General features: G+C 38.7%; 1 protein-coding gene and 1 pseudogene across 1 annotated transcript; both read right to left on the bottom strand.

Moving 5' to 3' along the window:
• Positions 1–1107: 1107 nt before the first annotated feature.
• LOC110731822 lies at positions 1108–8609 on the bottom strand (annotated as a pseudogene).
• Positions 8610–24500: 15891 nt separating this feature from the next.
• LOC110731821 (40S ribosomal protein S24-1) lies at positions 24501–26697 on the bottom strand. The gene is made up of 5 exons (XM_021911705.1): positions 26515–26697; positions 26370–26411; positions 25218–25388; positions 25007–25093; positions 24501–24837 (listed from the first exon to the last, which is right to left on the bottom strand). The coding sequence occupies exons 1-5, from the start codon at positions 26584–26586 to the stop codon at positions 24805–24807; spliced, it is 405 nt and encodes a 134-aa protein (XP_021767397.1). The 5' UTR covers positions 26587–26697; the 3' UTR covers positions 24501–24804.
• Between the last annotated feature and the right edge of the window lie 306 nt (positions 26698–27003).

Below are 27003 nucleotides of genomic sequence, written 5' to 3'. Positions count from 1 at the left end.
TGTTCTGGGAGCACCCGCCTCCCATCGATCCAGCGCTTGTGGCTGCAGCCATGCTACGGATCCAGCGCCGCATTCGCGAACTGGAAGACAGCAAACGGAACCTCCTCAACGAGCAACAAGCCCTGATTGTGCAGGCCACCACCCACCTCGCCCCCGATCGCCGGGAAGATTAGAATAGAAGAGTCCGTCGACTCTTTCTAGAAGATTTAAATAAGTGTCTAATGATGGTGTATTGTTAATGAGATGTTTCTGCCTTTGTGTGTCCTTATCATCCCGCTCTTTTCGTTTAATCGATTATTGTTTAATAAAAGATTCTAGAATATTTGGTTCCCTGGAGATGTTGAATTCTGTCTTTCTTATCATGGTTTTTTACTAGCTTAGTGTTTGAATTAAGGGTGTTGCGAGTCGCTTACTCGATATATAAAAGAATATTGAAACATAGAATTCGTATATCAGAGCTAGAAGTGTCTCGTACTAGAGGTATCTCTAGAGAATGGATAATTCGTGGGATAGGGAATAAAGTATTGAAATGCTTCTTTTCCAGCGAAGTCTGACTCCAGTCGATAAATCTGTATACTGAAGAATCAGTATTGGCGTAGATCCTCTTATGATCGGAGTGAAAAAACCATGGAGGCTTCTATTCTTACTGAATTTCTACCTAACGATAGTTAGCTTGTATCTATGAATCAAATCTAAGATACCTGTCTAGTCCAGTGGGTAGAGACTCTCGTATGAAAAAAAAAAAAAAAAAAAAAAAAAAAAAAAAAAAAAAAAACCCTCTTTTAGCTTCATGTGATAAAAATCAGTCTAATATGAGATAAAAATCACTACTTTCACAAAAGTACAAGGGCTTACAAAAAACAAAAAAGGGAACTACAATTATTGCCTCCAATTTTATCTCCTAATTACATACCCTTACTTTTTCTAATTCACCCCTTAAAAGTTTTGCCTCGGCCTCCGCAAACCCCCTCAAAGTTGCTAGTAAAGTGGACCGGAGGTAGTATTTAAAATACCAACATAAGTTAAAGTGGTTTATGTTAAAAACACCAACATAAGTAGTACTAAATAAGGGTAAAGTCTAACCAAAACCCTTAAAAGACAAAGTGATTAGAGAAAAGACAAACTTAAGTGACTGAATAGGAGATATATATAGATATTTACATATTCAAAAGTGTGAACAAATTATCACCCAAAATTATAGTAAGAAAAAACACTGCACATCATAGTCAAAACTAAACCCCAAAACTATTGAAGCTATAGATGAACTAAGCCAATACTGTACTTCCTATCCACAGCTTAATAGCATCAAAATGCTCAAAAGAACATCAAAATTAGTTAATTATATAATTAGGTCTTTAGACATTACCCTGCTTCTTAACAATAGAACATGACATCCTTCACACTGTCCTTTATCTTAGGAAGGGCCTGAGCCAGAGCCTGTCTTTCTGCTGTCAAATCCTTGCCGCCACTAGTGGAACCACTATCTGACAATGTTAGACCTTCAACATAATAACGAGCACGGAATGCCAAAAGATGTGCATAATAAGCTGGAGGGACTGCCAATAAAATTAATACAGAAAGTTATTGTTGGTACTCAATACAGCTGTCGAAGAAACCAAGAATCTATACTTGTTGAAAACTTACCAATGGAGACTGAACGTGTGCACCTAGCAAACCTGTATAAACAAGAATTCAACACCCAATTTCAACACACAAAACACCATAAATCTTAGGAGTAAGTCAAGAAAACCAATTACAAGTGGACTATTACGTGTAACACAAGCTATTCGCCAGCAGCTGAAGTAAGTCTGCTGTAAAATTGTTCTCATCATACAGCACATGATAATGCGAGGGCCTGCTTGTCCCCTACATATGTCATTCACAAAGTTTCAGAAACTATTGAATATGTAACCAGACAGTTAATGTATTGGCCAATTCGGCCATGGCTAAAAAGTTTAAATCTACACAAATCACAACAAAAGTAAAGCAGAAACGCCGAAGAAATTCAACAACTAGAAAGGGTGGTTATACAAAAGCAAAAGTTGTTTATACACGATGTATAATTTATACTGTTTGTATCAAACAAAAATGTAAATAAACTGGTTCCTATGGTTAGTTTAACTCGAGAAATTAGCATGCATGGCTAGAGCCTAAAAGGAATTAACTGAAAACAAGAAACCTAAAAAGTTACAACAAGTTACTTGTATCCCAGCATGACTGCATAAATAGAAATCAAACTCTGATGGATGACAAATGTTAGTGTCAACCACAGTACCTGTGAGAGATATATGATCAGAGCACAATTCAAAATAAATATCTTAAGTTAAAAAAAAGTCAATAAGATTTCTCGAGAATTGCATAAATTTTAGAGAAAGATAGCAAGTAAACCCGGAAGAATATTTCCACTCTTGTCCGTCATTCTATTATCAACAGGAAAGAGACGGGTGTGATGCCGCTTTTGAACAACCACAAATGTCACACGTGGAAGATAGCCTTCTTCCAAAGACGCACAGGCCTTCAAAAGCAATAAAAAAGAAAGACAGGTGATTCAACATGCAAAACCCAGCTACGAACTTCAAGTCATTAATTTGTGTGATGAAATTTCTTAGTCTGACAGCCTTCAAGGAAAAATTTCATACCTGCCAAATAGCATTCACTTCATGCAGCAGAACTTGAGAGAATTGGCCTTCACTAACTCCATCCCTACCTCATCAAATAAGGAGTCAGTGAGAAAAAAATCAAAATAATGGTTTAAACACACAAATCAGCAAACGATTATACCTAAAAAAGATAATCCTATCTGGTTTTTGCCTTGTATTTCTTAGGAAAGATATCAGCAATTCCCTACAACCAGAACAAACCAATCAAAAACCTCAAACTCAGATAATATAAACAGCAGGAAAAGGTTATAGATACTTTACCTAATCATTCCACTATGTACTTTTCCCTTCACTGGATCATCAACAACTTTATAAAGATCCTGGATAATCTCTTCCCGATGAGCCTGGGCAGAGACAAGCCCCTTGTACTTCGTCACTTCAGGCCAGTCCATTGAAGCAACTACCTGTGATAAACAGCATGTACATGGATAACAGCTTCCACCATGATAAACAAAGAGCAGAGGGTATATTAAGAACATTAAAATCCCTATGGAGGGAACCATACCGCTGCTATTGAGGCACTAGAATCCTCCCCTGGTGGAGGGTGGGTAACATCAGCACCAAAAATAATTGTTGGACGATCAGTCAAAAGAGGTATATTTCTCTGAACAGCATCAATCAAAACAGTATTCCTCCCCCCAGCCTGAGCGATTTGAGCATTTGCATGATGAGCATAAATAAACAAAAAGATGGGTACATAGATATACAATAAGCATAAGTCATAAGTTGCATAGTTACCTTCACATTGATTTTCAAAGCTACATTTTCCATGTACTGATTATTATTCTTGGCAGCCTGCCTGGGCTGACAACATTGAGAGACTATTCCCAACTCTGTTTCACATATTCTTTTTATAGTTCCTGCATGGCAAAAAAATAACCTAATTACTCCATACTATCAATCAACAACCCCATGTCAAAAACAAATCTAAAAAGTAATAATGGCCAAATACCGTAAGATCCACTTGAATCTGGCAATATTATGATCAACAACTGCAACTGTTGTTTGGCTTCAGTCCAGACTTGTAAAAGTGCTTTCTGAATCTGATTTGGATTAGCTACATGTATAGGAATACATGGCTTCTGAGTGAAAGTCTGGCAGCAAAATTAGGAAAAATCAACAAGAATATCATTATTGTCAGGAAGAAAGTATTAGTTTAATACCAAAGCATATACTTTCATGCCATGAAAACATACCATCCCCTTGCTAGCGCACATGGCAACCAGACTTGTACAGAAAAGGTCCACTGCATTTAGATCCATTTTGTTTGAAAAACTGAGGCATGTCCAACGATTTACAGATGCACCATTAATCATTTTCTGCACATCCGAAACGACAGTCATAAATTTGATGAGGACCACGGCAAAAAGTCACCCCCCCCCCCCAAAAAAAAAAAAAAAAAAAATCAAATCGTTACTTTATCAATCATATTCCATTGGCCAACTGAAGGAGCAACTTGTTTTTCTCTCCCACTGTCATGATACTTGAGCTTCAAAGGAAAAGAATATAATATCAGTATAGCATTTGGAATGTCAAAACTGCAAAACCCCATGGTGTTCAAAAATAAATTCTAATTAAAACAATCTACCATTGGAGGAGGCAGCACACGGGCATCAATAGTTGTACACATTTCAGAAATATTCATTCCAAACTCCTTGGTCATCTGATTTTCAGTATACCTATTGTCTTTGACCATCTTCAGACAACAGAGGCAAAGAACAAAGGATGAGTAATACTACCAAAAACTCTTAAAGACAAATTTTCAATTATAAAAATAGCTTGATTGAAAAAAAAAAATTACCTTCTTAATACTCTCCTCTCTTAACTCAGGTCGTTGGCAAGTTGCCTTGAGGAGAGCAGTCACCTGCCTCTCATTCAACTTCTTAGCATACTTTTGTCCATGGGCAATTTTGCAGACCTGTAGAGGAATTCACAAATGCCTATAATCAATATGCAAAACACAGGGAACAAAACTATGCAGATGAAATAAGAAACACAAAAAAACCACCTCCATAGGCACATAGTTAGGCCTGCTAGATGGCCCAGTTTGGATGCATGGTAAAAAAGGATGCTGAAGCTGAATCCCATACTTAGTTTTGAAATACTGGGAAACAGACAACTGTACTTTATCATAAGTAAACCTGCAAACATGTTGACCAGAAAACGTTCAATGCCAGCTTTAGTAATTACGAACAAGAACCAGAGAAAGAGAATGAAAACACTGTGTCAAATATAACAATAATGACCACCCCAAATAATCCAGAAAGATAGTTCGTAATGTCCTATCTGTGGGGTCTCTGCCACCAGAAAGGTAAGAGCAAATGTGCAGAAGAAACGAAAAGAAAACACAATAATACAATATGACTATTATGTAACATACTAAAACAAACACAGAACAAAAACACTAATCATCCATCAAAGGAAAAAGAGGGTCACAACTTCAGGCCAAAAAGTTAAAAAGGTGCAATCTTGGAACATACATCAGCTGGTTCGCAGGTTCACTTGAGACACCAGTCACTTTGCTGCGTTTTTTGTAGCTCAAATGAGTTAATTCCACAGTAAGCCCTTTCAATGCCCTCTTGACCTGTAAAAAAAACAGAGATATAGATAGTGCTCTTCCTCCGTTTTTTATTACTTGCTACACTTTGACTTTTACACTACTCAAATAATCCACTTTGACTATCTTTGATAATTAATAGACGGTTAGACACAAAAAAATAGTCACGTAGGATCTTGTTAAATTCGTCTCAATTTATACTTTCAAACTATCAAATTTTTATTTTAACTAATGCATTTGCAAGTGTGAAATGTTACACATTGCAAGTAAAAAAAAAAAAAACACTGAATATATAAAACAAATTACATATTACCAAAATCATATGGAAGTACCTTTACACGATTGGCATCATTAAGAGGCCTGTTAAGATCCCTCAAATTTAAGTACACTTGAACAAAATAGTGAACCATCATCGACTCATAAAATGGACGAGCAGACCCATCTACAAAAGCAATATTCAACAGCTCATAATCAGTCAATATAAAAATACTCATATAATGAACAAAGACAAACAAAAAAATTTTGCCAAGGTACACCTATGTTCAGAGAAAGACCCATTTGGGTGGGCCGAATGCTTTGATAGTAACCCCTCCAGTACTCTACACCATCTGCAAGGGGCCCTGAACCCAGCTTAACGGAAAAAAAATGATCTCCCAATCACTGCATAACTACATAACAAGAGCAAATTCTCTAACCATCTCAACGAAACAAACACTGCACAGCAGCACAAGATTGTAAAAGTTTACAGCATAGAAGAAACAAAGCTTACTCATTAAGAGGCTTAGATGCACGCATAACAATATCAAGAACTTGGATGGCATCTTGAGGGGCCTCTGAAGTCCGACCACGAAGATATTCTTGCAAATTATACAGGCCAACCTTGGCAGCCAATTTGATCGCTACCTTAAATTTAGCAACCTCCCTGACAATCCATCCATTACCAGTCAGCTAAGATTAAGCAGGATATTGACAATACCAAGAGAGAGAGATATTACACAATCGAGATAGCTTACATTTCTGAACTGCCTCTTTTTTCACGTTGCATTTCAACAATAAATTCCTTAGTCGTGAAAGGCAAGGGACCTGCAGTATAGATGCTCTTGTTGCCATCATATGCTGGAATCCGACCCCCCAAAAATGCCTTGTGATCCTTCACAAGTTTATTCAAAATCTCTCTGCTAAAGTTCTTTGCGGTAACCTCTGGGGTTATCGACACCTGTTCCCCAATTTATATAAAAAAATAAAATAAAATAAAATAAATAAAAAAAAAACACATTACCAATATGCTCTTTGGATTAAATCCTTTACATTAGAAGATAGGACAGAGAGGTCATTAAAGCAGCCATAGTTCACATCAGCGCATAAACTCCTATTCTTGAGTACTGTACTCTAATTATCCTACTCTGTCATTCAAGGACACACTTTAACCGATCTCTACCTTCTAATGTAACTCTTCCATGTTTTCCACAAAATCTATGAAAGGAAAGGCACACTAGTAAAAGCTAAAATTGAGAGCACAGACAACAGAACTAGAATTTACGAAACTAGAATAATCTCATTTCATAGCTCATTCTCTTGCACTATACAATCCTTTCATTAATGTACTATTTCCAAACTAGAATTTGTCACCGGTACAAGTATGTACGAATTCCTTGTCAAATACACACAATATCTGTAATTTACGAATCCCAATTCAAGAAGGGAGAATAGCTGACAAGTTCATGTCTTCACAACCGCACCCTACTAACCCTAATACCCTTTAAAACATAAAGTGAAATTAACATAGAGCCCATAGCACGCACCCGAGCACACACGCCTACTAACCCTAATTCCCTTAACAAACATAAAGTGAAATTACCATAGAGCCCATAGCGCGCACCCGAGCGAGCACACACAGAAAAAAGAGGAGGAAAATAATAAACTACATGGGAAAAATCAAAGGAAAAATTTGCAATAAATGATAACCAGATTAAAGACTACGTGCAAGAGTAACCACAATTTCCACATGATGACATGAGCACAGATGAAAACATGAATATTGGTTTAAACTCCTAAATGTAGCTTCAAACAAAACACACAATGGCGCACACTCAAACAACTTAAGTGACCAAACAAAATAACCCCACATCCAAATCATGAGACTATGGGCACATCCGCACATACTGGACACATCTAAACAATACCAAAAAAAAAAAAAAAATACGGAGTAGTTTTTTAGATTTCTGGGCAAAAAAACTGTGACATAAATACCATCAAAACCCTAAAATTCAATTAATTTCATGCAACAAAAACCGCAATCATCAAAATCACAACTGAACCGCTGATCTAAGCAAAAAAACACCAAAAAAATTGACAAAAATGAAAACAATTAAGAGGAGAGAGAAAGAATGATTACATCATAGTGATGAAAATCACTATTTTCATAAGCAAGTTGAACAACAAAGTGATTCGCCCTAACATTACACTTCGTTCCAACCCTTCCAAAACCAGGTCTTCTCGGAGGATTCAACGACTTGGAAGACCTAGGCGTCGGCTTAACACTCAACTCCGTCATCGCTTTATTCAATCCATCAACACTCGCCGCTTTCCAAATCTCTTCCGACAATACTCCCATACTCGGCGGTCGGAATCCTCCTCGGCCACCACCACCACCTCTTCCGCCGGAATCACCACGACCTCGTCCACCGCCATAATCTCCGCCGCGACCTCGTCCACCACCACGAACACCACCGTAATCGCCACCGCGACCTCGTCCACCACCACCGTATTCACCACCACGACCACCAACATAATCGCCGCCGCGACCTCGTCCACCACCGTAGTCACCACGACCACCACCGTAATCGCCGCGACCCCGTCCGCCGGATTCACCACCACGGCCGCGTCCTCCGCCGGTACCACTGCCGCCACGGTGCGACATTGTTGGAAAATTGAGAGTTGGAGTTGAATTACGAAAGAAAATGTAGAGAAAATATGATGAGAAAGAAATAGAGAGAATTAAGGAAGTGAGAGAAAGTGAGGGAGAAATGTGTCGTTCTTAGTTAAGTAATGAGACTAGGGAAACTGTATTGTTTTTATCTTTTGGACGATTTTACCCTTTATTTTTTTTGTTTCGCAATTTTTAATTTTTTTTTGGAAAAATTGTTTAGTAAGTTTCTTTACTCCGTACATAGTATGGGCTTGGCTTTTTATTTTTGGCGGTTTTTTTTCATTTTCCAATTTTTTTTTAATTTTATTTAATGATAATGATGGGGCAGTTGTGGCAATGTGGCTTTTGGAATTTTAGTACTATGATTTTATCATTTTAAATTGGGGTTTAGGCTTTAATTAAAGTGTTATAAGGGAAAAAATAATGTTAGAAAATTATTTCAAGAAATTACAATTGCGTCATTGGAATTTGCGTCATTGGAATTTGCGTCATTGTGATGAAGTAAGCAAATTAAAATCATTCTCTAGAACTTTCATCTATACCAAAGTTCTTAGACATTTCCTCGACATCTATATTATAATTGTAGAGTCAAGAGCCCTCCAAATCCCCAATCCTCAATTATCATGCATTCATGCATATGAGATTTTATTTTATTTATTTATTTATTTTTTCATTTAAGGAAAAAATAACTACCAATCCCACTACTTTATTATTTATTTGGCCTCAAAAAAAAAAAACTTTATTATTTATTTTATTTTTTATCATTTTTTACCAAAAAAAATAAAATAAAAAAAAATAAAAAATAATCAGTAACTACCCATTCACTATTTCTTTTTTTTGTTTTTCTTTTTCTTTTTATTTTTTTTTATTTTATTTTTTTTTTTTAGTGGGCTACTACTAACATTTCACTTTATGTGTGTGTGTGTGTTTTTTTTTAGTACGTAGTATAACATATCAAAATAAATGTATTCTAAATCCCCAACTCTTCAATTATAGTACTTTAAATCTCCAACCCTTCAATTATATGCATTTTTTTAGGGACTACCCTCCAAACATGTTCCATTTCTTTAATCATCAAAAACAAAAAAAATATACAACACGTTTTTGTGCAATTGGCCTCAGCGAATAACTACTTGCAACAGAACAAAGTATATAACTCCTAGAGCAAGACACTAACTCATATATGACACTAACTGAGTTACACGAGTAACCTCTATAACACTGAACGAGTAACCTCTATAACTTTGAAAAAGTAAACCCCATAATAGCATTGTATGGCCACCGACATAAAATAGTAAAACCCCTGTTTTTTTAGCTTCTAAGCTTTGTTTACAATATCATACTCCGTATTTCAGCATAGCACATCAGGTGTCAGCATATTACTAATACGATTATTATTAATACTCAGTATAACAGAGCTAATTGGGGTTCAAAAGAACCCACCAGTCCAAAACCGACCATTACAGCTCAAGTCTAAATTACAACATCAAAAATCAATTTTCCACATTTTAAATATATTTTTTCTTATATATCCCGTGCATTTTGCACGGGTACACTCTAGTTTTGTCTAAGTTTAGGGTCTTTAATAGTCACGAGTGTTTACGGATTAGGATTGTATATGTCGTTGTTAGCCGTTAATGTTTGTGTAAACTAATTTAAAACATACATTCTCATAATTAGAATAGTAGTAAAAATTGAAGTACCAAAAGATGATTATTTTCTTCAATTAATGAACGAGTTTTTAATAGGTTCTAATCGACCTTGTTCAAATATTGATCAACACATTGACATCCCTAAGTATTATTAATAGTATATATTTAAGAATTTATCCTTACTTTACTACGAAGCATTGTTTATTCTCAAAAATTATTGTCAGAATCTTCCATAGATTTATCAGTATATTAAATCAATCATCAATCACAATCAGGTCAATGAACAGTTAAAGTAGTTAGAGCTTTTTTTGGCTCAAGAGTTCTTGGGATCGATTCTCATTGTCTTTATGCTTATCTAAATATCCAAAAAAAAAAAAAAAATCACAATAAGTTTAGATAAGTTTCCTTAAATTCTAATAAGGGTTTGTTCTGTTCATCTTATTTTCACTCATTTCAAATATAATAAGTTCATTTAATTTTATATAAGTTCATAAGGGTTACTGTAATACAAATTATAAGTTTACAACTAAAATACCTTTTAATAATATCTAATAAGTTAAGATAAGTTAAAATAAGTTCAGATTAGTGAAAATCAAGTGAATAGAATACACCCAAAACAAACACTAAACAAAACAAAACAAAAAAAAATAGTCCATTTTTTCTTTTTCTGTCTTTTCTCTCCTCTCTCTTCTAAGGTTTTAGTTTTTTGGGCCGTTTAGGCCGAATTGAAAATAGTCTTATTTCCGACCCTTTTTTCTTTAATTCAATTTAAGGCTTATTTGGCATCGTTTTTTGTTTTCAGTTTTTTTTTTTCAAGTGAATAAAACACATCTGATTAGGGGATTTTGCTCCCACCAATCGGAATGCGCCACGTGGGCCAATCAGGTCCTGCCAAGTGTCCCCCAGTTGGAACTGTCAGGGCTTGCCACGTGGCACGCGCTTATTCGTCCACCTTGGACCTATTATGTCATGACACGTGGCATACTCCATGCCTAATGGAGAAACCGGCCACTCAGGCCCAACTTCCGATTAATCGAGGGAAGCCCAATCAGCCCTAGGTTAATCTAAACCTAGGATTGGCACGTTTCCCAAGGTTATAAATACCTCCCTTAATCCTCATTAACGGGGGATTACAGAGATAACAGGCTGATCACGCTAACAAAGCAGATTACCTACATTAAACACTCTCACCTAGAGAGACCCAATAACTTTAATTTCCACATTAATTACTCCTTAATCAAGTACTAACTTGACCGTTGGAGGCGGAGCTCCCACCACCAGGAGTCTCCGTTATTTTGCAGGTACAAGCGTCCGGTTCCAGTCTCGGAATTGTAACTCTCCCGCAGGACATCAGAAAACCCCGAAACATTTGGCGCCGTCTGTGGGGATCGAACCCACGACCCTTGATTTAGGAACAATTCAGCAGGGCGAGAAGGAGGGGCTTCGTTCTTACATCAGGCGGTTTAACCTGATGAGAATACAGATTCAAGGGTTACCGGATGAAGTAGCCTATATTGACTTTTTCAGAGGTCTCAAGGACGGGTCGACCTTCAAATTTGATTTGGTCCGAAAGAGGGTGGCGACTCTTCAAGAGGCCTTGATTGAAGCGGAAGCCTATATACAGGCGACTGATCTTTGTACGGTAAAACAGTCGGACGGGAAAAGGTCCGAAAAAAGAGAAGGACGACAGAAACAGTCGTCAAACAAAGATGAGAAGAGAAAAGAGGTCTGGGCGGCTGATTCCTCTAAACAGCCGGCCTAGAAAAAGAAAAAAGAATTCAAACCATACTCCCCAAAGTATGCGTTTAACAAGGATAACCAGTTTATCCTAAACGAAATCAAGGGACGGATCTCAATTGAGAAGCCGGTCCCCATGAAGGGTTCTGCAAACAACCGGAACCAAGAAAATTTTTTTGCTTATCATGAAGATGTTGGTCATCACACCAATGACTGCATCAGTCTCATGCGGTATCTGGACCGCCTGGCTGAGCAAGGTGATCTTGACACTTATGTCAAGAAATCTACGAGGAACACTTCCTCAAAAAAGCAGTCGACCAAAAAGAATCAACAGGCCGACAGCTCCGATACAGATGATGCAGTCGTCTACACCATTGCAGGCGGCTTCTCAGGAGGCGCCCCACTATTAGGGGCAACAAAGACAATATCAGGTGGTTAGATGTAAATTCCGTTCACCAAGAACGGCCGTCCAAATATTCATTTCCTGAGATTGTCATCACTGAAGAAGATCTAGGAGGGGTAAGAGGGCCGCATGACGACCCTATCGTTATTGAATGTAAAGTGGCCAACCAGAGATTTGGCCGAATCCTCATAGATACCGGAAGCTCCTCATATCTCATCAGTAGCAAATGTCTGTCGAAACTAAAATATAAGACTGATTGCATACATCCGGCCTCCCACCCTTTAATAGGGTTTGGAGGAGGAGTCGTCCACCCAGTGGGACGAGTGGATTTACCCATCCGCCTGGGCGAAAAACGGGAAGGACGACACATGGTAGTCCGGTTCCTGGTAGTAGAAGAACTCTCGGCCTACAACATGATTCTGGGACGACCAACCCTGAATAATTCCAAGGCTGTTATAATCCCATCTCTTATGTTGCTCAAGTTTGAGAGGGATAATGGGACAGTCGGGTCCCTAAGGGGAGATCAGAGGATGGCCCGAGAGTGCTATCTCTCGGATGTCAAGCCCACTGTTATGGCCACTGGGTCAAGTGGTGGAAAAACAGACCTTGACAATGTCAAGAAGAGTGCGCCTGTTCAAGAAGCAGGCGGCAAGAAGAGAAAGGCATCCCAGACAGGGGCCGCACGAAAGAACAAAAAATAGCAATCATTGGCAGAGGAGCGGTCGGATGAATTCCGCCCTCAGCCGGCTGGTGAGCATACAGATCTGATCCTAGACGACTCGTGTCCTGACCGAACAGTCAAAGTTGGGACGACTGCTCTGAGAGTCCTAGGTGACGACTTTCACAAACTATTGAAAGAATACAAGGACATCTTTGCATTCGAAGTCCATGAAATGCCAGGCATTAGTCCTGATCTGGCGGTACATAAACTGGCCGTGGATCCGAAAAAGAAGTCGGTACGACAGAAGAAGCGGAACCATGGCGAAGAAAGAAGTCAGGCGGCAGCCGCCGAAGTTAAAAAATTACTTGATGCAGGGTTCATTCGGCAATGTTACTTCCCAGACTGGGTTGCAAATGTGGTGCTTGTTAAAAAGCCGAATGGCACCTGGCGAATGTGTGTAGACTACACAGACTTAAACAAGGCGTGCCCCAAAGACAGTTACCCTCTGCCTAAAATTGATAACCTGGTCGACTCAACAGCCGGCCATGCTTTGATGAGCTTTATGGACGCCTACTCTGGTTTCCATCAAATTCCTTTATGGAAGAAAGATCAGGAGAAGACGGCCTTCGTCACTGATCAGGGGTTATACTGTTACACGGTCATGCCGTTTGGTCTTAAGAATGCCCCGGCTACCTTCCAGCGAATGATAAACACTGTGTTCTTTGATCAGATTGGGAGAAACGTCGAAGCATACATTGATGATATGATTGTCAAGACTAAACTTCAGAAAGATCATCTGACGGACCTCCGAGAAACTTTCGCCACACTCAGGCGGCACCATGTCATGCTCAATCCCAAGAAATGTGTCTTTGGAGTTGAGTCTGGGAAATTTCTCGGATTCCTTATCAATCAGAGAGGAATAGAGGCAAACCCTGAGAAGGTGCAGGCGGTCATTGACATGCAGTCGCCTCGTACCATTCGAGAGGTTCAGAAGTTAACAAGTTGTCTGGCGGCCTTGGGAAGATTTCTAAGCCGATCAGGCGACAAATGCCTATACTTTTTCCAGGCAATTAAGAAAAAGGCAAGGTTTGAATGGGGGCCGGATGCTGAGGCCGCCTTCCAGAAATTGAAAGTTCACTTGCATTCCTTGCCGAGGCTGGTCAGCCCTTTGCCCAAAGAAGTACTCTACATGTACCTGGCCGTCTCTGATCATGCGTTAAGCGCTGTTCTCCTTGCTGAAAGAGACGGCTGTCAGCTCCCGGTCTACTTTGTCAGTCACGTACTGAAAAATGTCGAGTTGAGGTATCCCTTAGTGGAGAAATTTGGTCTTGCACTCTTCATGGCTGTTAAAAAATTGAAGCCCTACTTTTTGGCACATGCAGCCGTCGTGTATACAGACCAACCTATCAAGCGGCCACTGACCATCATGGAGTCGTCAGGCCGAATGATCAAATGGGCCATAGAAATTCAGAGCCTCGAAGTTACTTTCGAGCCTAGAAAAGCAGTGAAGGGGCAAGCCTTTGCTGACTTTTGAATGATGTAAATAATCAAGGGCTACTTAATAAAAGTTTGCACTTAATATTCAATTTTGTACTAAGAGGGGCACGCCTACTAACAAATAGTCGGCTACTCTCCATGTTTAAATTCTTACTTAAGAGGGGCATGCCGTCTGTACCTTTACAGTCGGCTACTCTCCATTGAGTATTTTACTCTATCTTCAGAGGGGCATGCCGCCTGTACCTTACAGTCGGCTACTCTCCATTGAGTATTTCACTCTATCTTCAGAGGGGCATGCCGCCTGTACCTTTACAGTCGGCTACTCTCCATTGAGTATTTCTCTATCACCATAGGGGCATGCCGTCTGGACATATAGTCGGCTACTCTCCATAGAAGAGGGCCGACTGGTTCCAAACACACAGCCACCCCCCTTATACTTAGCTAAAAAAGATTAGGGCCTGGCCGACCCTGTGCCTAACAGGCGGCTACCCTCCTTTTACTTAGCACCTACATTCACCAAGAACTAACCAAGGCCACAGGCCGAATGATCAGACCAGGCGCCATGCCAACTGATCAAATCTTCAAAACTAATACGACCTGTCCCAACATCATAGCAGGCGTCCGGCGGCATCCCTCCGGATGAAATTCGTCGTAGAGAGCAGCTCCCTTTTGGGTGGAACATTGCTCTATAAACTAATTACACGGCACCTATACGACTGTCCCCAAGGGCAACCACGTAGCCGTTTTTGAGACAAGGATAACTCTATCACTAACCAAACCAGTGGTAGCAGTTGACATCTGAGTTAGATGACCGCCTGTATTACTTGGGATAAATGCAGGGGGTACCTCTTGAGTTAATAGCCAACAAACATTTGCGAATCAAGGGGTCTAGCCGGCCTCCGCCGCCTGGTACCTCTACTTCTCAAGCTAGAGTGACGGCGACTGAGTAACACCAACGTTAACTCATAGTCACTCCCTCAAACTTGGTATGGAACCTAAAAGGTTTGAGTAGACCGCCTGTTTTTTGGCAAACAGGGGCACTCAAACCCCTATTCCTACTAGGTAACCTCTTGAGTTAATAGCCAACAAACATTGGCGAATCAAAAGGTTCAGCCGGCCTCCGCCGCCTGGTACCTTTACTACTCAAGCAGGAGTGACGGCGACTGAGTAACTCCAAAGTTAACTCATAGTCACTCTCAAACTTAGTATGGAGCCTAAAAGGTATGAGTCGTCCGCCTGTTTTTAGCAAACAGGGGCTCTCAAGTCTCAACCACTACTCCTGCTAGGTTAACAACTTATGAGTTAAAAGCCAACAAACATTGGCGAATAAAGGGGAACAACCGGTACCCACCGCTTGATACCTCTACTACTCAGTTACTTGGCAACTAGGAAACAATCATGTTTACTTGGTCAGACCACTTTCCTACTTGGTTAATTTTACAAATGACAGGACCGCCTGCCTAAAGGGGATCCAGTTTAAAATGGTTCGAATACCGATTGGATAAATGGCCGACTGATCGTCTATCCTGGAAACAGACAACCAGTTGTCCAGGGGCATAGGCGGCGTGACTAACTATCCGTACCTGTCTGCAACTATCGGCCATGTAAAACAGTCGGTATAGTGTACAATTGGATATCAGAATATTCAATACTTGAACAAATTTGAAGCAAAACAAAAAATTCATTTAAAAGAAGCCGGTCATTAAAGACCGGCAAAATATTCAGAGCCCCGTCCCCCTGGCCGGGTAAATACAAAACAAACGGCACGCAGGCCGTCGAAAGAATACATAAAGCTTAAGAAGGGGGCAGATCTTCAATATTAGTAGCTGCCGCCTGGTCAGCACTCTTCTTGCTGGACTCGGCTTCAGCTGCATCCTTCTTTGATGCATTACCCCCAAGCGGCACAAGCGCCACTACCGGCTCCTCCTCCTCCAACGCTTCCTCCAACGCCTCTTCCTCAGCAGCCGCCAGGATCTCTTGATTATATGTGTTAGAACACTGGCGGTACGTTTTTTCCCATGAGGCAAAGTCGGCATTGGGGAAGAGGCGGCCCCAAGTCATGCGCTGGATTTGAGCAGAGTCTTCCATCATCTCCCGGACCAGCTCTTTCTTCTCTTGCTCGGCCTTTTCCGAGAGCTCCTGAGTAAGACTCTTCTCCTGGGTCACCAGGCGTTCCTTTACGTTGGCCAAGGATTTCTCCAAGGCTTCGTATGAGGAAATCTTGTGGCGAAGAGGTCTCAGCTCGGCCTTGAGGTTGTTGATGGTCACCTCCAGCTCGCCATTCCTCTTCTGGGCCGCCTCTAACTGAACCCGGATAGCGGCGGTAGCCTGCGCCTGATAATAAAGAATATCAATGGTCAGAACTTCATTTTGGGCAATTTGAAACATTGCCTTATCACAGTTAGAGGCGGCCATAGCTTTTGCAGCCTTTACCTCTTTGTTCTTCCGGTCAAGCGGCTTGCGAAGGCCGTTCACTCGGAGCAGGGCCTAAGTAAAAAGGGGAACAAGCGTCAGTTTCCAAACAAAAAGAAAACATGCATCCTGGAATTCAAATACTCAAAAATATGCTAAGTATACCTCAGCAAGGACCCCTGCAATCCCGTCTAGGTCAAGGGTGCCGACACCCCTGACCGCCTCCCTTTCAGCTGGAGGAACGGCCTTGATCATAGACTTGGCCACCTCGACCAAGTCAGGCTCCTGAGGGCCGGCTGCATCAAGCATAAACAAATGGATTAGACCTAGTAAAAAAGGGAGCAACTCTAAAATTTACAAGGACAACTTCATACTTCTAGGCGGCCCAGCTGGAGTTTTAGAAGAAGTGGCCGGCTGTTTCTCAGCCGCCGCATGTTTCCTGGCAGAACCAGGAGAGGTCGCAACAGTCGTCCTCCGGGCCTTGGGGTCCGGCTGTTGGGAAGAAGAAGCTCTTGGAGCGCCCGTCTAAAAAAAAAAAGAAGAAAAAAGTCAGTATATGCATAAACACAACTCCAAAAAGAGGGTGAAAGGTTCGAAGCCCACCAAGGGTGCCCCCTTGTTGGGGGAGTCGGTTGAAGCTTGTTGCATGATGGAGGCCCGCAACATGGCCGCCGCAGTCTTGGAGGCGGTAATTTTGCTCATGGCGTCCGCTGCAAAAACAAACAGCAAAGTTAATAAAAGTTATAACATGAAATGCATGGAACAACAGAGTATTCGACAGGCCGACTACCTCTTGAGGACCGACTGCTGAGGCCACAGGCGGCCAAAAAGTACTCGTCGTAGAGCCATTTGAAGCTCGGGACGCAGTGCAGGGGTACTTGCTCTCGTACCCCTGAAGTAGAGTCGACCCTCGACTCTACTTTAAAGAGTCCTTTATCCAGGATCTCTTTCTTAGCTTTGGGGGGAACATGCGGCATGCTGCGGCCGCCTGCAAGAAGGGGCGGATTCCTGTTCCACCTGTTGAGGCGCTTGTTCAGCTCTGTGTCTGAACTCTCAATGATGAAGAAGGTGCACCGCCAGTCCTTCCATTTGTTTGCTTTACCTCTCGTCATGAGGTAGCCCCTGTGGCTCGTCAATTGATACCAGCCGGTACCGCCTTCCTTAGGGGTCCGGCTGAGGTAGTTCATGTGGGCGAAAGCCTCGAAGCTCGGCTCCACCCCGTGCAGTTCGCACCCGGCCACATAGCCGAGTACGTTGACCCAGGAGTTCGGGGCTAACTGCCATAACCCCAACTCATACCCATCCAAGATCCGCTGAACAGCCGGATGTAGTGGGAAGCGCAGCCCAGCCTTGATGGCCGCCTCGTAGCAGCCAAAGCAGGCGCTATCATAACTGGTACCAGCCGGCCAGACGACTGTGTCTTCTGGATCCGGCACAAACACTAAAAAGTCGGGGCCCATTGTGTGGTTTGCGATAAAGCTCTCCACTTTCTCTTGCATGGCCGTGATCCGGCCCCGAGGTACCGTGCAGTAGTAGGGGGTATTTTGCTCTCGGTAAGAGGCGGATGGCTCCGCCCAATTGTCCCCCTTCTCAACTGCGTGAGAAAGCCTCGCCTCTTGCAGGCGACTGTTTTTCTCTTCTGTGTCCAGAGAAGCATGGCCAGAAGAGCTAGACTCGGAATCGTCCTCTGACGAGTCCGAAGAGGACGACTCCTCCCCTCTCCCGGAGGGGCCCGCCTCCTCTCCTTTAAAAGGAGCAGGAGAGAATGAAGAATTGTCAACTGTGAAATGGGAAGGGGTCACTTTGATTCCTCCCTCAGAACAGCCGACTTTCAAGCCGCTTTGTTTCACTTCCACATCTGGCACCTGGTCAGATGTTTCACTAATCGGCACCCTGTGGGAGGAGCCGTCTGAATTTGAGATCCTGGCAGTCTTTTTTGTCCTGGCCATCATGCTCTGCATAGACACAGATACAGTCGGACTTTGTATAAAGGGCAAAGATGGGTCCGGAAAAGGGCAGGCGGCACTCCTAGTCCTAGATTCAGCCGTCCCCGGTGACCGGCTGATCACTAACCTAGGTCGTGTCGTGTGCTTCCGTGGTGCCATTTCAAAAAAGAATAAAATAGAGAAAATTAAGAGTAAGAGAACCGACGGTTACCTGAACGAGTGACGGTTGATGAAGTTCTGAAAATCCTTTGCAGTCGGCTTGTCAGAGCAGGCGGTAGGCAGAAAGAGTCCAAAATGTCAGAGCAAGTTCAGGGGTCCGAATGTTCTCTCACAAAGTTCTCAAGTGTGAATGACTGAAGTCAACACTCCCTTATATATAGGCGAAGTGGGAAGGCGAAGGGTCACTTCCAGAATTCAAAATTTGGGCGAGAGAATCTCTCGGCCTTTCGCCGAGTGACACCTGTAGCAGGTCGTCGCCTGTTACAGTGCGACACCTGTCACAGGTAACACGTGACCAGTCACGTGCCACCTGTGAGGGGCAAATGATTAGAGGATTTTGCTCCCACCAATCGGAATGCCCCACGTGGGCCAATCAGGTCCTGCCAAGTGTCCCCCAGTTGGAACTGTCAGGGCTTGCCACGTGGCACGCGCTTATTCGTCCACCTTGGACCTATTATGTCATGACACGTGGCATACTCCATGCCTAATGGAGAAACCGGCCACCCAGGCCCAACTTCCGATTAATCGAGGGAAGCCCAATCAGCCCTAGGTTAATCTAAACCTAGGATTGGCACGTTTCCCAAGGTTATAAATACCTCCCTTAATCCTCATTAAGGGGGGATTACAGAGATAACAGGCTGATCACGCTAACAAAGCAAATTACCTACATTAAACACTCTCACCTAGAGAGACCCAATCACTTTAATTTCCGCATTAATTACTCCTTAATCAAGTACTAACTTGACCGTTGGAGGCGGAGCTCCCACCACCAGGAGTCTCCGTTGTTTTGCAGGTACAGGCGTCCGGTTCCAGTCTCGGAATTGTAACTCTCCCGCAAGACATCAGAAAACCCCGAAACAACATCCTAGAGTAAAAAGAGATCAAATAGGTAAAAATCAGGTGAAGAATGGAAAAATAATAAGTTATGAATAAAAGATAAATTCAAATATGTTCAAAGTGCATTTTATTCACCTGATCTTCACTTCTTTAAAACTTAAATTGATAAAATTTATTTAATTTAACTGAACATATGAGACCTTATGTAAATTTATTTATTTGTAATATGTACTTGGGTAACCTTAGCTTCATCATAACTTATTTTTATGAATTTATCTAAAATTATTAGATCTTAAATAAGTGAAAATAAAGTGAACAAAATATGTCATTTCAATAAGTTCAATCAATCTAATAAGTTTTTAATAATTTCAATAATATCTAATAACTTCCAATAAATTCAATACTTGCTAATGAGTTAAATAAGTTCTAATAAGTTCATGTCTAATAAAGTGAAGAGAACTAGCACACCCTAATTAGGTTAAGAAACTTTTGAATTTGTTTCTTATATATTCTTAATTTTTTTTATAAAAAATCATGGACTATTTGAGAAAAAAAATTCTTATAAATCTCAATCAATTTTTTGTTATATGATAAATATTCTTAAAAAAATATTATTTTTTTTGTGAAATTATAAAGATATTTTTTGATATTATCTTTTTCAAAATTTGTTAAAATCTTAAATGTATCTTCTATCATCAATCAATAATATATCCATCAATCATCAATCAATAATCAATAACTATATAATAAAAGACACACCAGCAATGACACGTGTCATCTCCTGGTGTATCCTTAGTTGTTCTTTTAATTTTTTTTTTTGTTTATTAAACTCTAATAAAGAAACAAATCATATAAAAAATAATTCCCTAAGCTGTTTTTTTTTTAAAAAAAAAGAGAGATAAAAGAGAAGCAACTAACCTATGGCGGAAAGAGATGGTGAATTGGTTATGCACTTATTTACCAAAAACAAGAAGGGGGGGAAGAAGAGAAAATGTGACAAAAATAAAACAAGAGTAAGAGAAAAAAAAAAATCAACTAATCAACCAACTATATACTAAAATAAAGATACATCAGCAATGACACATATCATCTCTTGGTGTGTCCTTAATTTTATTTTTATTTTTTTATTAAATTCTAATAAAGAATCAAATCTTATAAAAATATAATTTCCTAATCTGCTTTCAAAAAAACATAAAATTCCCTAATCTTATACAATATAATTACTTTAAATAAAAAAATTTTGATTCTTTAACACAAATGTTTATATATCTATAAAAAAAATTCTTAACATAATTTTGATCAATTTCTACATCATTTTATATCCAACATATCTTTCGTGATCATTCATTTTGATCCAATTTTGTCAACTATGTTTTTAGAATTTAATTTTTTGTTTATAAAAAATTAATTATAGGATAATTTAATTATGATTATTGAAAATTACAGTGCATGGCACAGGGACTAACCTAGTCAATAACTTAACTATATAATAAAAGACACGCCAGTAATGACACGTGTCATCTCTTGGTGTATCCTTAATTGTTTTTTTTTTTTTTGTAATTTTTTTTGTTTATTAAACTCTAATAAAGAAACAAATCTAAGTTGTTTCCAAATAAACATAAAAAGAGAGATAAAGGAGAAGCAACTAACCTATGGCGGCAAGAGATGGTGAATTGGTTATGCACTTATGCACCAAAAACAAGAAGGGGGAGAAGAAAAGAAAATGTGACAAAAATAAAACAGGAGGAATAGAAAAATTAAAAATTAATTAAAAAAAATCAACCAACTATATACTAAAAGACACACAAGTAATGACATATATCATCTCCTAGTGTTATTTTTTTTAATTAAATTTTAATAAAGAATCAAATCTTATAAAAAATAATTCCCTAATCGGCTTTCAAAAGAACATAAAATTCTCTAATCTTATACAATATAATTACTTTAAATAGAAAGATTTGATTCTTTAATACAAATGTTTATATATCTATAAAAAAAATTCTTAACATAATTTTGATCAATTTCTACATCATTTAATACCTAACATATCTTTCATATTCATTCATTTTGATCCAATTTTGTCAACTATGTTTTTAGAATTTAATTTTTTGTTTATAAAAAATTAATTATAAGATAATTTAATTATGATTATTGAAAATTAAAGATAATTTAATTATATTTATTGAAAATTACAATGCATGACACAGAGACTAACCTAGTTATATTAAAAAGACACGGCTGACACGTGTTATTTCCTAATATATCCTTGCATTTTTTTCTTTTTAAAAATGTATTCTTAAAAAAAATATTGGTCATGTAGATTTTTTTTTTGTTTTGTGGTCTCTGAAAAATATTGGGCATGTTTTTTTTTTCTTTTTTTGGTCTCTTTGGATTTTTATTTTATTTTTGGAAATTTAAAAAATCTTAATAAATTCAATTGATTTTTTTCTAAATTTTCAGCTATGTCACTCTCTCTATTTCTTTCATTTTTTTATTTCTAATCTACATAATTTTGAATGAAATATTATGATTAAAATATCCCAAGCTACATATAACAGAAAAAATAGATACTCGTAACTATAAATTTGAAAATTAAAATTGAGGCGAATTTAAAAAGGTTTCACGTGACTATATTTTGAATTATATATTGCAATAAATTTTGTATTCTAAAATAATACTTCTATACTTGTATTATTTGTTGTTTAGAGAGCCACAAGGGCGGAGGTGAGAATCGATCCCAGGAATGGAGGGAAGCTCTAACCACTTGAGTTATCCATCACTCTCATACTTGTATTATTTGTAGATATCACAAAATAATTCAGTACCAAATTTATGTCACGGTTTTGTAATAACAAATTATTCAAATTAATTTTACATGCACATTTTTAAATACGAGTAACAAACTTTTCACATTGATGATTTTATTAACAGGACTGTCAATTTGCACATTGCTCGAGTTGTACATAGCGGGCAATAAATAAGATCACTAACGTCAAGGGGCTGCTATTGAAGCTTATAGTCCTGGAGTCCTGAACCTTAGCTTCAATAAAACAACCACAACCAAGGCTCTAGGACAGCTTGTTGCCTACTACAATTCTTTAGTAGCACTGGGTATCGTGGGGAATCCAATAGACAGCAACCTAAGCAGTGATCAGACTTGGAGAGGCAGGAGAGCTGTTTACGGACTTCTCTCTAAGTTAGCCACAAGCCATTAATCAGCAGAAGGCTCGAGGTGTTTCAATGAATATTATAGCCAAAATTTGATCTCGAAACAATATTTGGAATGCTCGCAGAAAGTCTGTGAAAAAGAGTTAAAGACGTGCCAAAGTCACAAGTAGATTGATGTTTCAAGCACTATAAGGAGAAATGCGAATGTTGAGTAGAGAAGCATGAACAAGTTGAGAACGAAGGCAAGCATATCAGCAGTCAAGGTTGTAGACAAGGACATTCATCAATCAATTGAAGATACTTGTTACGGACTAATGATTTATTATACAAGTATGTGGCATCAATGCAACTCTTTGAGTTCAAGTACATTCCTTGCTGTTGGTTCTGTCATCTTCTGTGTCATTGTTAGCCCTGCATTTTTACGGATTACTGCACGCTGCACTGTTTTAAATGTGTAATGGAGTGGAAGAAGTTTCTTTCTACGAAAACCTCTTTGCATATAATACCACTTAACCCCTGATTTTTTCATTTACAGCATGTAAAAAGCAAGCTTAATTGTGAAAATATGAAAACCATGACCCTAATACTCTAATGATAGATGAAAATTCCGTTTGAACTTCAACTTTATTCGACCTGTCAAATTTAAAGATCATCTAAAATTAAGTGCTCCTTGCACAAGTTAATAACAAAGCAAATTGCATACATATAAGCCTAGTTTTTGGACAGCACAGAAATATTATATCGGACAGCAAGTTCAGAAACAAGCAAAAATTAGGAATGCCAATTTTTTAATATTGAGTTGAAACAATACAAAGATACCTATGCTCAGACAAACCATATCAAATCTATTTACTGGTATGTTGGAAAGTTACCGGCCAAAGATCATTGTTCAGGAAATAATTTTTTCATCAGACCTTTCTAAGTAGTAATGAGCTGATGGACTAATGAAGTACAGATACTGACAACCAAAATCATCTAAAATCGTCTTATTGCCCCATCTATCTTGCTTGATCAAGCTCAATTTGTCACCAACATTCACTGTTACTATCACGACACAATTATCAGGATGCTGTATTTGAGCAAACCTATAAAACCTCTCATTTAAAACAACCTGAAGATCTTTCTAAATCAAATTCCCATTCTCATCAAACCCACCATTCAAGAAAACAATCTTATCTATCTCAGCCAGCTAAATAAAACGCCCTAGGCTGATTCTTAAGCATTTTATAAGTATGCTTAGTAAGACTAAAGTTACTAAAATTGTAGTACTTGCATGTTATAAACCGTCTAATTCAATTTGGCAATGACAAAACAAAAAGTTTCCCAAAAACAAAAAGTTTCCCCGTCCTTTTGTTGTTTTCAGTCTCACCAGTTATGACAAATTTCTTAATTTCTTAATGCCATTAGAGCCAATATGATTTGATCAATTCTAAAGTAAACCAATATGATATGATCAATTCTAAAGTAAGCCAATATTTGTTAGAATAAGAAAAACAAGACATAGCATTGTCACGAGTTGACAGCTTCAAGCTTAGAAAAATTGGTCACCAGTTTACAAGCAGGCAACAGGACATGAAGCAGTCCACAGGTTGCTATTTAAAAGATGCTCTTTCTGTTTATGATTTTCATTTCACAATAGCAATAACCAATTAAACCTCAGCATTTCAGAGTAGAGACATGGTCAAAACCTTATGCACCATGGTCTATAGAGTAGAGACAATACACTACTATGGACAATAAGCCTTTTGAACTGCTTTCAACCTTTAAGCCATTATACAAAAGTTCAACAAATCATTTAAAAGACGCTAGATCAAACAATACATAAAGTTTCTGACAAGATCAAAATATAACACAGATCAAAAAGCATAATATAGAGTTGAGGCAAAAATAATCACGATTCCACCATTGTGAGACAAAAAAGTTGAGAGAAATCTCGACATACTTTAGAGTAGAACATACAAGCTGCTATAAGTCTCAAAATCTCTCACTAAAGCTATGCTAACTGGAGTAGACAAGTAACAAAACAAGTTAATAAGGAAAAGAATTTTCGATAGCTGCAAAGGAAGTTGCACCAAAAAGAAAACTGCTCCACCACTGTATACAACATCCTCAATATAATTAGTTCCTTATTTCTTCTTTCCAGCTTCTGCAGCTTTAGTCTGCCAAAACAAACAAGACATGGGTTAGAAAATGAGTACAGCACTTTGAAATTTGAAAAGAGAAGACTCCATAGCATGAAAGGGTTATGTATACCAGGGAGACAAAGCTCAACAGAACATACGGGAAGATATTAGTTAAAGAGAAGACAATAAAAGTGCTTGGTCCTACCTTCTTAACACCACGAATCTTCTTAGCTCTGTTCTTTCGCTCCTTCATTTGTTTCCTCGACTTCTCAACCTTGGTGGCCAATCCATTCTGCACAAAAGAAAAGGGAAGGAAGGTGAATCAGAGCAACATACAGAGTATGAGAGTAAAGCACAACTAGTGGTACCCCATTTCCATGGATAAAATAGAAGAGAAAAGGATCGATCGAAATTACCCTGATCAGCCTGTACTTGGGCTCGTACTTCTTAGCGCTATCAACAGAATCATAAATCAAACCGAAACCAGTTGATTTACCACCTCCAAAATGAGTACGGAACTTGAAGACGAAGATAGAGTTTGGATCATTCACATCATACATCCTAGCTAATTTTTCCTTCAACTCAGCCTATCAAAAAGAAAATTGTGATAAGACATTCAGCAAGCAAAGACATCACAAATTCACATCACACTAAAGACAGTAAAGCTACAAATAAATATTGCACAGCTTTCGCAGTAATTTTGGAAGACACAAATGTAGAGTAAGGTTATGTTAACAGAAGCAACATACATTCATCATGGAACAATGTTCTTCAAAGATGTACATTTACAAATCGAGGGAAAATAACTGAAAATCCAACAATAGACATACAAAACTTCTAATTGGAATCATTTACGAAGGTGAGTATTGCAGTGTCCACCACTGATTGATCAATTTCCAAAAAAAAACCACGACAACTGCAACACGTAGAGTAGTAAACTAGCGGCATTATAATTGCATACATTAACAAGCTGCTATATTAACAATTCAGAGGATTAGAAAAGCAACAATTGCCATGACCCGTTCGCTACACTACACATATAGTAAGATTAGTAGCCACTGCTTAATACAAATATGCACGATACATTAAGAACAAGACAACAAAACAAGCACCGAAATCAACTACTTTAAAACTGACATAATATTCATCAACAAATAATGTTAGGCTTCAGCACACTTGGTTCCAGCATAATCAAACATCAGTACAAGAAGAACTAATCAATTACAATTACCATATTAATGTTGCAAATTACACAAAATATGAATGTTGCAAATCACATGATATACTAATTATTATTAATGTTGCAAATCACATGATATACTAATTATTATTAATGTTGCAAATCACATGATACACTAATTATTATTATTAATGTTGCAAATTACACAAAATATGAATGTTGCAAATCACATGATATACTAATTATTGTTAATGTTGCAAATTACATGTTCGTAAAAAATAATTCAATTGTTAAAGGAAATTAAGGGGTACTGATTTTAAATTAGCTAAAAAATACAACACCATCACCAAAGAAAATGCGATTAAAAATCGAGAAAATAAGATGATACCTTGGAAACATTTGCGCGACCAGGATGAAGAACATCGATGACCTGAAAGATGAATTAGGGTTTAAGTATTAAGAAATCAAAAATTAAAAATTTAAGGAATCAAAATGATAAATAAAAAAGAAAAGAAAATGGAATGAAAACTAACGAATTGCTTCCTAGAAAGAAGACGATTAGTCATGAACTTGCGAGTCCTGAGTGTAACTGCCTTTTCCGCCATTGTTGATTTCTCTCAACTCTTTTACTCTCTCTCTCTCTCTCCTCTGATGCAGGTGCTTGCGGCTGTTTTGCCAAAGAGAGTGTGCAGAAAAGAAGAAGGTGGATAATTTAGTACGAACTAGGGTTTGCTTCTTCGTGTTTTTTGGGTTTTTTAAAAATAATTCTTTCGGGCCTCTTGTTTGAGCCCAATGTCGGACATTTATGGGGTGGGCCGTGAGAGAATCTGATCCGATTGACCCGATCCGTGATCCGATTCAAAATAGGATATCTAATCCTATAAATTGTTCTACACATCCGGGTGTATCGTACACTTATGACTATTTGCTCTTATTTTGATTATTCTCATTTTGATAATTGTTTTTCATTCAATCATCAAATGAAGAACAAAAACTAACTTTGGGATTAGTTGGGATACGGT

The sequence above is a fragment of the Chenopodium quinoa genome, unplaced genomic scaffold (assembly GCF_001683475.1).
Source record: "Chenopodium quinoa cultivar QQ74 unplaced genomic scaffold, ASM168347v1, whole genome shotgun sequence".
NCBI lineage: Eukaryota > Viridiplantae > Streptophyta > Magnoliopsida > Caryophyllales > Amaranthaceae > Chenopodium > Chenopodium quinoa.
Note: the sequence above shows the minus strand (reverse complement) of the source record. Positions and strands in the feature narration are given on the sequence as shown.